Consider the following 14,527-nt stretch of genomic DNA (forward strand, 5'->3'; position numbering starts at 1 on the left):
ATCTGGAGGTGCTGAAGTATGTCCAGAGAAGGGCCATGAGGATGATCAGAGGGCTGGAGCACCTCTCCTATGAGGACAGACTGAAAGAGTTGGGGTTGTTCAATCTGGAAAAGAGAAGGCTCTGAGGAGACCTTATTGTGGCCTTCACTATCTTAAGGAGGCCTACAAGAAAGCTGGTGAAGGACTTTATAGGGTGTCAGGTAGTCATAGGACTAGGGGTAATGGAACAAAAATAGAAATGGTAGATTTAGATTGCATGTTAGGAAGAAATTCTTCACCATGATGGTGGTGAGACACTGGAACAGGTTGCCCAGGGAGGTGGTGGAAGCCCCATCCCTGGAGGTTTCTAAGGCCAGGCTGGACGTGGCTCTGGACAACCTGATCTGGTGTGAGGTGTCCCTGCCCATGGCAGGGGGCCAGAACTAGATGATCCTTGAGGTCCCTTCCAACCCTAACAATTCTATGATTCTATGAATAGTCTCCTAAATGATTGTGATAATTTGTACCACCACAGTCTTTGACACAGTGATAGGTTGGGCTTTTGTTTGTTTGTTGGTTTGGTTTTGTTATTGTTTTCATTTGGTTTGTTTTTTGCTTGTAAGAATAATAGACAAGATCATAAATAAAGGATAATTTTAAATTGAAGCAATGACAGTGAAACCATTTAACATACTTGAAAAACAGAGAGAAAATACTTTACAATGTCCTACAGCAAAATCCATAGTCAATTCAGAAAATGCTGAAGACCCTCCATAAAAACAGGTTTTCACCACAGAGGGATTCTAAGCTCTTTCTTCCCTTAGATTTGTTCACAGATACTGAACAAGCAGAACAGTCCAAAGTAAGTGATGAAAGAAAAGTATTCTGAAGTTAATGTGCCTTCCCTTGAACCATGCAGTATCTCCCAACTTGCAGACCAATCCATACTATTACAGGAATATACAAACTGTATGGCTACCACTCTGACTAGTAGCAGCCACCTGACCAACTCAGATCGTGAACCAATAAATAATCGGATAAATGAAGGAAAATAAAACATATCATACAAGGTTTCCTAGTTTTGTTCATTAAAAGTGTATTAGCAATTCCATACGTCTTGCAAAGCATAACTTAGATGTCCTACGCTCACTCCAGTTCTCAAACAGTATTGCTCTTCTGACAAGGCTGCAATCCCCTTGCTATAGTATAGGCCTGAATGACTGCAAATCATTCGTGGTAGGGATTGAGTTTAAGCACAACAAATGTAAAAAGGCACATGAGCTACTACAGCCATTTCCAATACTGTTTGACAAATTAAATATTCAGTTTGGGGATTACATTTGTCAAAAGTTACTTTGACAACACAAAGGTTTCGCTAAGCTTCTTAAAGTTAGCAGGGCCAGAAGGCTCATCCATATGCTGACTGGACAAATGAGAGACAGAAGAATGGATTTCACCTATTTGTACGAAGTGACAGGACAGGAGAAGAGTTATGCATTGCTTCAGCTACATACAGAAGACAACCCACACAGTGTGCAGCATCATTAAAAATCACTATTCTTACAGTGGGGGAAAAAAAGAAGAAAAAAAGCAGCAATTATCATACCTGAAATACTGCCTTTGTCGTTTGATCACAGTAGAAATGGCTCAGAAAAATATCATAAGGTACTAGCATTGATTATTTCATATGAAAAGTGATTAAGGCAGACTTTGCTAATCTAGTTTGCAGGGGAAAAAAGGCAGCTATTTGCTAGCTGTCTTAAATCCTACTCTACAAGTTTTATTATCCAGTGCTTAAGTGACTTGACAAGCAGTCTTAATACAGTGGGTCAGTACATATTCTTCAGTGTAGTTTTTTCCAGTGTATTTTATTATAAGGTGATAGATGTATTTCTGTGGTATGGCATGTTCAACTAAATAATCCCTCTACATAAAAAAGAGCGTTCAAAATTTGGAACACCTAAAACTGCCATGGGAAAGTAAGTCTCTATCACCTCTGGAACTCTCTGCTAAAGGGTGTTACCCAGTCTATTATTTTTGAGCTAAAATGTGTTGAGTCAACATTTGCATTGACAACACAACCATCTGTTGTGCTAGGCTAAAATAAACTTTGTAAGAGCTACCAGTCCTTATGTCTCAGGACACAAGTCGATCCCCATATATAAAATTCTAACGGTAATTCTCCCCATATCACACTGTATTGCACAATTGGCCAAAAATATCACCATTTTGCTTCTCTTGAAGTATCTGGTACTGATCATGCCAGTCAACAGTCATTTTTTGGAAAAAGGCTATTCAGTTACAGAGCAGACCATAAACCCTGTTGGATGCAGCAATTTTTTTGTTCTTTTTTTTTTGGAAATGTAACTGCTCATCTTTCAGTTTCATTAAGACTTTTCTTTAGGTTGTCTCATCAGGCAGCTTCTCTTTGATCACTCACACTACTAGAACAGTGTCAGAGATAAAAGCATTACTGGGCCTTTCCAGCAAGCAGGCTGCACTTCTGAATGTCTTGAAGAAATTGCTGTATCAACTTCAGTTCCTTCCCTTGCACACATACACAGAATCTCAGTTCTCAAAGAAAAAAACTCATTCACCATCTTTAGTTATGGCAGTCAAGTCTCCAACTTAAAGCGTGACACCTGTACAGTTTTTATGATCCTAGTGGTAGGTTTTCCATTGACATCAGTGGATAGCTGAGATGTTTCTTCTATTAGGCTGTCTTTAGATCCAGTCTGTCTCTGAAGGGAACAAATTAAAACATGTTTCTGAAAAGGTAGAGTGTGTTTTGACAACTGCTGCTATGACACCTTAAGCTAAGGATACTGCAATTTAGATAGATAGATAGATAAATACATACATATGTACATAGACACACAACAGTCTTTCCATTTATTTGATCACACAAAACCTTTCCCCCCTATTGCTTCTACTCTCCTGTGCAGCTGCTACCTCTCTGTGCTATTTGGATTCATATTCACTATTCATGAAATGCCACAACTTGACAGCAAAACAATGCATGCAAGCACTTGTGAGAAGGTCTGGGGCAGAAGGAAAAGAGAGGTGCTTTCAAAGGCATGAATTTAAGTCATGATGGAACAAGTCTTTACAGGAATATCAAAGACAGGTCATCTTTTTCAATTTCCATCATATGCAGGAATATAAATACCCTTGAATTTAATTCCTACCAAAGAACAAGTAGTGTGTTAGCTAGCCTTAATGTGAAAAATACCCATTTATTGTTTTTAAATTGTTCAAGCTTAAAGTATTCTGCTTGTAAACTAAACACTACATATTTTGCTGGTTGTATTTTGTGCGGTTTCCACATGATGCACAGTATCAGCATGTATTTTTTATATATCCACAAACCAGACTGACATGATGAATGTAGGAAGTTAGGCATCTGAAATGCTTCCTTCCATGTTTAGATTCTCCTTGAGTTTTCTGGGGTTCTCTCCTGTATGCCTGTACAACAGAACTTTTTTGCTTTTTGAATATAACCAATTGCTCACATTTTGAGCTTAAAAAAAATTATTACAGCTGAGAGATATAGGACAGTAATATATGATGAAAGCCAGTGATTATGTTTTAAAAGACAAATTCTACCCTTTTTTGATTTCAATAATTTACAAAGCAATGCTTCCAAGTTCAAGGAACAAAACTCTACAAAGACATCAAATAGATGATAGAACATTGTGATTACGACTGCACTCCAAGCATGCTTGCATATTTTAAGAAATTGTGAAAGTTTCTCCTGCAGTGGAGGACTGGGTATCATCTTAAGAAAGCATCAAAGTCAAACTGGGAAAGAGTCCTCCAGTAGCTAGTATGATACAGGGGCATATGATACAGAACAACATACATTTGGAAATATTTAAAAAGTGTAAATATAAACAAAATATGTAATTTCACATTGATGATGAAAAAATCTTAGCCACCCTTAATTTTCACTGAAAAACAAAGATTTAATTTAAATAAAGCTCTAGAAGCTCTCCCTTCACTCTCCAGAAAAAGGAAAACTGCAGAAGATGTACAATTACTAACCTGTTGAGTCAACTGGATGCTGGGACCTTTTGCATCGGAAGATCGTGTAACAGGCAGTGGAGGCACCAGATCAGTTTTTTCACTGGAATTATGATATTACAAAAGGGATATTGCTATAATAAAGTAAACTGTAACTTCAACAATGAAGCTGACCCAGACTGCTACACGGAACTGAAAGGCATATGAAAGCTATTATGTTGATCCTCAGTAGTCAGTGAGCATCATCAGGGCATACATTATCCCATCCCTTCTCAATGGGCCAGCCTTCTGGTTTTGAGACAGCACAACGGCATGTGAGAAATCATGGGTGTGCTATACCTCCTTCAGGGTGCTTGTTTTGATATATAAAGCCTTAATAAAACTTAGAATGGGACTGTTGCTTTTCTGTTCTTAACTACACCATTTATAAATCAGTCTTCTAGGAAAGACTGATCCACCCATTGCAGAAAAGGGCTGTAATAAGAAACAAAAACTTAAGATGATGTCGTAACTTTTAAGGATGCTGGAAAGCAACTCATGACCTACTACTGAAGAGCAATACAAGTTTATTTTGACTTCTGTTTTTCCCAGTTCCAAGGGATCACACACGCCTTTCAGGCATAGGATAGACTAGAGTCATTTAGCTCTGAAGACACACTATTTAGAGGGTTGCCTGAATCCAGTGCCAACAACCAACCATGTTTATGTCACTTCTAATCTAACCATGATCTTTGAATAACTTTTGGGCCACCCTAAAACAGTCCACTGCTAATAACCACATTTACGTACTTCACTTCAGACAGGACAGATCTTTCACCATCAGAACACTGGGACCGACGATACTGACGGTAGCTTCGAGGGGAATGTGAATGTCTAATGCGGATTGGGTCTCCTTGAGTCCTAAGACAGAATTCACAACAATATGTTAGCAAACCAGATCTTCAGCACAAATACATAAATTAAGCTCAGACTAAGAGATCCTCTCATTTCTTACTAAAGATAACAGACGGTTATTCAGACTGCACTGTCTGAATTTGAAAGACTGACTGAGGCATCTCTTACAAGTCTGTACTTGGAATGCAATGCTTTAAAAGTACAAAGGTCACAAACTGGCATGCCCATATTTGGGAATGAAATTATTTAATAAACAACACATTAATATACAAAGTTTCAAAACCAGCTTTTTCTGTTTAGTGGCATTGTGGAAGCACATTACAATGCAAACCAGGATCTCATTTCTGGCACGTGCAGCTGACATATGGCATCTCAAACAGGCAATTATCACAGTAAAATAGATACTGGTTCTTAAAGAACTATCTATGCTCTGGCAGTTGCCCAAGAAAAGTGTCTAGTAGTTTTAGGCTGCACCTTTAAAATTTCCACAGATCTTGAACAGAAAAGTGGTAAAACATAAATGAATCACCATTGGGTGTAAAAAAGGAAAATAATGAGAACTCTAAACAATCCCATTGGAAAGATAACAGACTTAAACTAGGTGTACAAACCAATCTATTTTTCTCTTTTTGCTTCTTCGCTCTGGGATAGACTAACTCACTTCTGCTTGACCCTGGATGCACTGCTTTTTTGTGACTGGTATTAACAACTTCTCTGCTCTTTTCTCTTGTCCCTTTGTGTACAGGGGGGTGAGGAGGACGCAGGGAGAGAGAAGCTGTTGCAGGTCCCCTGGTCTTTGGCCAGGGGGGTTCTTGTGCTGTTTATCAATTGTAAATACCTGTAAATATTTGTAAATACTGCATATTTTGCACATATTCATTGCATTCCATTGTAGATTGTAGTTTTGCTTTTAAATACATTTGCTTCCCAGTGATCTCGTCTGGCAAATTTAATGTTGGGGGGGAATTTTCAACCCACCACAGCAAGGAAAAGGGGTTGAACACGTCAAGCTGTACCTTAGATGGTCAGAATAAAAATACAAAAGGAAGCAGAAGTTCAGGAAATAAATGGATTTACTTGTTTGCATTCATTTCTTTCTGATTCTGTAGTCTACAACATAAACCATATTGACAGATGGTATACAGACCATACAGACATCCACCAAGTTCTCAAGTGTGTGGGAGATATAGGAAAAGACAGTATTTTTCATATTTTTGGAAAGAGAAAATACTGGGATTTAAAGTTATCAAGTATCCTCACCCACCCATCTCGGCTGAGTATTTGGAGTAGAAAAAAGCTTAAATATTATGTGTAAATCCACTCCTATTTCAGTATTACAGAATTCACAGTAAAATAAGAAAAAATGGCTTTTATATTTGCAAAGAAAAATCCTGACATAAGCTCACTCTATTTTAGTGTATGGAATTTCTTTCAACTGTTCCTCAGACAGGCCTGATGGGTCCACAAGCTCCTTCCTAGAAAAGATCAAAGTATAAAATTTAACAGTAGCTTCCAACTGCAAAACCATTCTTATGGTATTAGGCTGAAAAGATTTACTTGAGCTGTTATCAGCCCTGAAGGTATCTTGACATCAGAATATGAAACCTATTACAAAATGTGTCTAAAAATCACTTTGATTACTTCAACTGTGTATCTTATCCTGTTCCATCTTCCTCTTACCTCCCTGCAAATCTGATCTCGTTGATTGACAGTATGTATGTACATTGTTTAAACTGAACAACAAATATGCCTTGGAATAGCAGTCTTCTGAACTGATAGTTCTGCAGCATATGTGGTCTCAGCCTAAAAGTGTCAGTATTACAATCAAGCACATTTTGGACATGGACAAAGAGATCTTTAACTTCCTGTATTCTTCTTTAATAATTCATCCTCAAACAATGGTATCATTTGTATTCAGTGCATTCAGTGATCTTCAGCATCTTATATGCATAGCAAGTCATTAAGACCCATATAATTTGCTATGGAATATAACTAAATCAGATCACAATGCCTTATATCTACAGTGTGGGGGATGTGAATAACATTAGAGACAAACCAAGCAGTCACACAGAACCTAAAAGGACCATACTTACTGAATATGTTTCCACAGTTCTTCTTTAGCTTGTACATCTGGGCTTCTCCTATAAATACCAACAAAGGCAACAAAGGTGGAACTGTGAAAAACATCATCTGATACACTGCTGTTTAAATAGCTTTTAACAGCATAGACCTGCACAGAAATCATAGTAAATGTAATTCACTTCAATTTTAAGTTTTTTTTTTTTCTGTGTGTTTGCTTTGTCTTGTCTCAGAAAAATGCATTAAACTTAGTAATTTCATTTCAGGTAAGAAGTAATTTCTTGAATGACAATTCCTGCCCCACTAACTTTGGGCAAAAGGATGCATAAAAAAATATAAAATACAACAGCAGAACTTCCCAAGCCAAATCAGCATCCTGCTACTGCCACCCCATATCCATCTGAAGACAATGTGTTTTGGAATAACTCTTCTGTAAAAGGCCCTCTGACATGCCCTGTGGCCTACAGAGTTCTTTGTGGGTAGGAGGGACAGGCCATGCCAGGCTGACAATCCAGTAATCCCTGGCCATTCCTGCTGAGCACCAGTAAAGACAAACCATTGCTCAGCTGCAACCACAGTACAGCCTCTTGCTTTGTGTTCACTTCCAAGAACAGTGTGTGCTCATTTACCTTTGTGGTATCCAGAACACAAAACTAACAATGAACAAACCAAGCTGGCAACCACACACAAGTATTTTAGCAAGTACTTCATTCACGGAGAAAGTACTTAGCCAAAATTGTTAATTTTCCCCATTGCAGACAGAGATGTAGTAATACCTAAATGGCATACCTCACACTTTCCTCCAAATTACAGAAGACAGTGTCTCCAAAGTGGATCCCTTTTATTTTTTATTTTTCTGATTCTACTTTATTGCAGGGTTAGTTAGAGATGTATCAGAAATAATTTCAAAGCGTTCTCTAGCACTAACAGTTCCACTATTTTCTTATTTTATCATTACTGTATTTGGCTTATTTCCAGACTTCCACCTAGGAATTATGTTTAGAGACATCTACATTGTAGCAAATGTTTTACAGTTGGTGCAAAGGCAGGTTATTTAGGAACAGTAATGTTTGGGGATTTTTTTTTTTTCGATTTTGCAGGTGCAGAAGTATTACGAGATACTGGTTTATAAGTATCACAGAGACAGAAGGATGATAAACAACCTTAAATTTGTGTTTGTTTGGTTTTTTTTAATTGGGACTAATATGAACTAATCCATAACATTATCAGGCCCCAAGGTAGTGATGGCTTTCTAGGAAGCATGGTGCAACAACACCAGGCAATCCCTGTCCTTGACAGACCACTCTGCTGCCTGTCCTGACTGGTCAGGTCCTCATGATGGCAACAGCTACAGCCACAAATAGCCTGCAGTCCAATGTTTCCCAGTGTTAAGACCTTTTTATGGCTTTGTGTGTTTGTGTTTATTATAAAGCACTTAATTTTCTCTGATTTTCACTTCTCTCTCTCTCTTTCTCCCTTCTTGCATTGACTTCTTTTCCCATTCTTACATCTGTCCATTATATTTTTCTCTCCTTAATGCAGTAGCGTGGTATGCAGTGGCATTTAATTACCTTTTTCACCTCTCAATTTTTCATTCATTTCCCCGTCTATGAAACCCTCTGTTCACAAAATTGCAACTGCAAACTATGCCTTCACCCTGGGGCTGGAAAGATAGGCACCCTCTTCTGAGGCAGCATAATCAGGCAGTGGGGAATATAAAGGCTCCCTGAACCCTCCCAGCATCTCCAAGGAGGCTTTATAATGCCTAGCTTGCCTGAGGAAGCAAAGCCTCAAGGTCACTCCCAATCTTAAGATCCCGACAAAGCAGGGAATTGTGTACACTACTGACCTGCCTGATCTGCTCATGACTTCTAGTTATTCATCAAAACAGAACAGTTCAGGATGTGGCTCTAAGTCACCAAACATATACAAAGCCTCATCTACAGTAAGAAATACTGATTTGGGGGGCAATGTGGAAAGAAAACGATTAAATAAGAAGTCATCCTAGTTGCTCTGTTTTCTAGGAACTGTGCCTCCTGCTTTCTGCAGCCAACTCAGATATTTAATTCTGTAACCTTTGTCATACTCCCTCCTTCCACTCCTGAACCTACACTAATAAGGAAGACACTAGCATAAAATACTGGTTTATCCATATGGTATAAAAAAAGAAAAAGGGCTAAACACAATGATTCCTCAAAGCAAACTGCTTTTATGAATTTCCATGTTGACCACCTGCTTAAGAAGTGTTACCATACTGGGATAAGTTAAATTAAAAGCATTTTCCTTCCAAAGGTCTATTCCTGCTTCATTTGAAAAAATGCTTAAGAAAAGCTAATGAAAGGAAAGGTCTTATTAGGTATTGCATGTACTGCATAGGAAATTCATGTTTGTGTAGTTCTTGACAGCCTAACATAATGCACTCCTATTTAAAAAAGCCTGATCGTAATCCCTCTTCCCCTTTGTTTTCGTCTTTTAACAGCTGATTCAGAACTTAGTTTTGGCATATTATATATACATACATACATATATATATATGTAGAATCTGAATCAATAGCTTTTGGAAATTTGTGCAACAGTTAGATTTTCTAATGCTTAAGAAATCTAATGAAAATTTCCTGTAAGTGATTAGTCTCAAGGATTCTTTTGTTTATTTCATTTTCACAAGCTTGAACAACTTTACACATTAATAATGCTTACATTATTTTTTGTGTGCATCTGCACTGTAACTAATATTTTACTTTGAGTCACAAATGGAAAATATAAAAAGTCATGGAATTTAAATGGCCATTCTTCTTAACTAAAAAAAAAAAGCCCTCTGGCTACACAGATGTTTTATATGAACTCTGAAAATAAAACCTTGTAAAACTAGAATTGGGAGCTCTCTGCTGACTCTTTTAGGAGAAGGAAAAGTCTAATTCTTGTCAAGGATTTTCACTTCTGAGACCAAGGAGACATCATCACCACCAATGATGAACATTACTCATTATCAATCAAATTAAATATAGTCTGTCAGGTACAGTAAGAAGTATTTCAGCCACTATGTCATGTTTCCAAAGCAACCCTCTAGTTAAGCTGACTGCAGTAAGTAACTTAACGTGAAAGACTTATACGTACTGCTAAAATGAAGGTTTGTATCACCTGTTCCATGTGCATATTGAAATGACCATATGACCAGCTTTTGAAACAAAAATAACCATACCCCACACCTTAGGGAACACATGCTTTCCTTCCCTCTGACCTGCAATCATGGAAGCAAACCAGTGATTCAAATGAAATTAAAGCTCCTATTACCTACTGCATGTTGATAGGTAAATGTGTTTTACTAAGCTTCTTTTTTTCTAAAGCACTTTGAAAGTAATTCCCATTTTTTTTTTCATGTCCTTCTTGCATATATTAAGGATCTCTGCCATACTCAAGAGGTTTGGGCTTATTTTGTTATTGTGTTTGTTTTATTAAATTGAAGAGTCAGACAAAAAAGGAGGAATACGCTTATCACTACACAATAGTGAAAAGAAATGAGAAGTCATCCAAAACCCTTCCTCATTTCTTTGCTAGGACCCTTTCTTATTAAGTAGTATGTCATACAGTTACATTTTTTTGCTAATAGTAGTTTAAATAAAAAATAACTCAGAACGTCACTGTGCTGGAAAACAAAAGCCATTTCATAAATTGCAAGCCACAAGAGGGAACCCATGCTGTCCAAGCAATGAAATTAACTTGGCCTATGGGAAAAAGAAGAAAGTTGGCTATAAATTTCATCTGACTATTATTAACTGAGTACATTTCCTAGTTTACATCACTTTCTAGGTACAGTAAAAAAATGTAAATCAAACTTATTCAACTATATTTTGTGGGTTTCATGCAAGTGACCTTCAATATTGCCGGTTTTTACTACAATATCATTATAGTGAACAAGTCTGTAAAAGCCAGTTAAAATAGAAATTACAACACTTGAAATTTTAATGGCAAAAAAACCCCAACCCCAAACAAGCAATTTACACTATGAAGAAACTTCTTCACTGAAAGGGTTAATAAACAGTGGAATAGGATCCCCAGGGTGGTGGCTGAATCCCTGTCCCTAGAGTTGTTTAAAAGGTGCAGAGATGTGGTGCTAAGGGACACGACTTAGCACCAGATTTGGTAGTTAGATAATGTTTGGACTTGATGATCTTAAAGCTCTTTTCCAAGCAAAAATGATTCTGTGATTCTATGATTCTATGAAACTGGAGAAACTAGTTCTAGCAACATGGGCAACTGAAAACAGAACTCAAGTGGATTTTAATCCTGGAAACTTCAGGGTGGGTTATAGTTTCAATCAGTATGAATGAAATAATCATTTAAAGCACTACACAGTTGCTCTCAATAAGTCTTAATATGAAAGGTAAATTTAAGACAAGACATTCGGAGAAGTACATATGTAAGTGTGTTACAGAGGTGACAAGATCAGCATCATGGTGGGCAACTCATCCACATTAGCCAGGCATTGCCGGTGGGGATACAGTTTCAAAGATCACTCTCTCTTGCCTTCTCTCTCAGTGCCTCATGACTACTCTCCTGGCATTCTTCAACAGCCCTAGCCTGCCCTGTCTTGCACTGCCTTGCTCTGCCCTGCCTGCTGGGCACACTGGCGCTGGCACTGCTTTGGATGGTTACCTGGATGGCAGATTAGGTGGGACACTACATGATACAAAACAGTGTGTCTATAACCCAAACCCATGTCATTAGAAGAAAAATACAATTTGGAAGAAACTAGAATTTTAATTAGTTTGAGAAAACTAATTTTAGAAGCTGACAATTTCACCATGAGAAAATCAGTTATCAACAGGAATGGCACTGCTTGGAAGCAGGCCTCCATCATGGAAATCCTGACATCAGGATGCAATAAATCACTGACTGCTCTTTGCCAATGATAATTTGACATAGAGACATCACCTGGAACAATACTGCAGGCATTATATGATTAAACAAATGTGCATACCTTTCATAAAAATGCTTGCAACTATCACAAAAAACACATATGTTTTGATAGACCTGCTGCTTGGAAGAGAAGAATCCCTGTCCTCATGACATTACTAATGTTCAGTGAGCCAAAAAACCATCCAGGACTCCATCCAAGGTCACAAGGTCCTTCCCACATCATTTGTGCCCTGAAATTCAAAACACTAAACTAAAAGGGATTGATCAGAAAGACAGATCTGCTAATGTGAGAATGTGTTGTGTGAAATTCTGACTCCGCTCTTCAGTAGCTGAGGGCCACCACCACAGTACAGATACTTGTCCTGCTTTTAACATGCCACAGTGGGTTTAATTTTCATGTCAAAGAGGGCAAGGATTACATACGATCGAGATCTGTGCCTGGATCGACGGTAGCTTGGATCAGCCTGGTTTTTCTCCTTTTGTCGCCTTAGCACAGCTTCCCACTGAGGAGCTGAATCAACCATGTCATTCTCTAGCCGTAATCTGCAAAAGAAGAACTAGGAGTTTAGTCTGAAGCCTCTGATGCAGGATCCTCTGAGAAGTAATGGGGTAATTTTTCCCCACAAAAATCCATCCTCTGTGATTTTAACTTGCTGAATTTTAATTCATGTTCCCAAACTACTTTACAATCTCAGAACTTGTATCAAAGAAACTCACTGATTTGTTATTTCAAAACAGTGTGACAAATTAAATGATCCAGGCTTTTAAGAACAGGCCCACAACTTGCCACAGCCACAGCCAAACATCTAGAAGCTCTTTCCTGTTTCTCCCGTTTTCCAGCCCACCTCATCTACAGCAAGCATAAGACCCACATCACGATAAAAGGCTTTTCTACTACCATTTTTCAAATACTTTGTTGCAGCATACACCTTCTTAGGATCCAGCAGAAATCCCCCACGATGCCCTTGGCAAGTTTTCACTCATAGCAAGTTGTCCTGACTGGCAGCGAAGCCTGGGATGCATGGAGATCTCCCTGGCAGCCTCAGACACATGTAATGAAGTATCTGTCTCTGCCATAGCAGGGAGGTTGGAACTGTATGATCTTTAAGGTCCCTTCCAACCCAGACCTTCCTATGATATTGTAAGCCTGTCACTGCACCCTTTCTGCACTGACCCCAGTCTCTGCTTGTGTGCTTCTAAACAACATGATACACCTTTTTTTATTCTTTAAAAAAAAATTCCCATGAAAATCCATGAATCTATTATTTGAGTGCAGTACATCTTAAACCAAAGGTCAAAATCTTATAAATCCAGCACATTAGAAGGCTGAAGTAACTGTACATTTGGCACTACAAGCCAGACCAACAGGCATGCCATCATTTGCCTATTCAAAGCTCTAAAGATGCTTCACAGTTTTGGGGTTGTAGATTATCAGCAGTGTGATGAAGTGCTAAGGTGAATCAAATGGATATGCTTAGTCACAGCAGTGAATATAAAATTCAGCAGGAGCTTAGAAACAACCATGGAAAGTATCACTCCAAGAGTGGGTTTTCTGTTAAGATGGTATGACTGGCATACTGAAGAAACCATAGTATAATAACAAAATACAGGAAGACTGACAGGTAAAACAGACAACCAAGCCAACAGTGAGATAAAGGGGATTACACCAGATACATGATACAAAATGCAAAGCGTGTTGTTGTTGTTCTTCACTACAGATGTATCTTTCTCGAGTTTTGAATTTTATCAGGCTAAACTGGCTACACAGGCTGCTGTTTATCCTTTAATCAGATCTTCTCTCATATACATAATGAATTTGGAGTTGCATCTGCAACTCTACCAAATGGTACCGAGCATCTGGAGAAGACCCAAAAATTCGGTTTCTGATTTCTAAGCAGATAGTCTTAAACTTGTAGGCTGGCAACAGGGATTCACATAAAATTCTAAGGACTTAGAAGAACTTAACACAGCAACAAGCAATGACTCATGGTTTTCATCCTCTACAATCATACCATGTGGTATAAACACAATCAACCACATATAGCAGTCCCACATAGAGCAGTCACTTGCATAAAAGGATGAGATGGGGCTTCCAAACTAGTGCTGCTACTGTGGGTGGTGGGTTTGCCTGCCTGCCAGTACCTAGCTCCATTTCTCCCAATGATTCTTAACAGGTCAAGTAAATAGCTATTCTCTGAAGGCTGCATTTGGATGCTTGCCATAAAATAATTTGAGACCTACATATTCTTCTCAGGGAACCCACACAACACAGCAAAGCACAAGGTCCATACTCCAGCACAGCTTACAGAGATTCTGTACTCTTGTGTTTAAAGCCACACTTTAACACTGACCATACGTAACATCTTGGTTTCTGCTCCAGTCCATTCTATTAAGCTAGCAGATTAGCACCTACCACTATATGACAAGCACAATATTTAGCAATGTATTCATGTATCCTCAAGTACTTCACGTTTCTACTCTGCCTTCTTTCTTCTATTTGTTGTAACATACAACAGCATTTATCAATGTTACTTCTTTATTAATTTCAGCAACACACTGAAAATCTAAAAACATAAAGTAGCATGGAAGCTATTAAAACAAGTGTCAGTATATGGAAAAGTACCATTGTATTGCA

The 14,527-nt window shown here is 38.2% G+C and overlaps 1 protein-coding gene across 1 annotated transcript in view; it reads right to left on the reverse strand.

The window, feature by feature from the left end:
• Window positions 1–2,594: 2,594 nt before the first annotated feature.
• EPB41L4A (erythrocyte membrane protein band 4.1 like 4A) overlaps window positions 2,595–14,527 on the reverse strand; it is a 131,614-nt gene continuing 119,681 nt past the window's right edge. Inside the window, exons 18-23 of the mRNA XM_054397855.1 lie at window positions 12,316–12,435; window positions 6,990–7,037; window positions 6,303–6,371; window positions 4,792–4,902; window positions 4,024–4,105; window positions 2,595–2,720 (exon numbers count right to left, since the gene is read on the reverse strand). Coding sequence (XP_054253830.1) covers window positions 2,595–2,720; window positions 4,024–4,105; window positions 4,792–4,902; window positions 6,303–6,371; window positions 6,990–7,037; window positions 12,316–12,435 — 556 coding nt within the window. The remainder of the gene's footprint in view (window positions 2,721–4,023; window positions 4,106–4,791; window positions 4,903–6,302; window positions 6,372–6,989; window positions 7,038–12,315; window positions 12,436–14,527) is intronic.

Source organism: Indicator indicator, chromosome Z (genome assembly GCF_027791375.1).
Source record: "Indicator indicator isolate 239-I01 chromosome Z, UM_Iind_1.1, whole genome shotgun sequence".
Lineage (NCBI taxonomy): Eukaryota > Metazoa > Chordata > Aves > Piciformes > Indicatoridae > Indicator > Indicator indicator.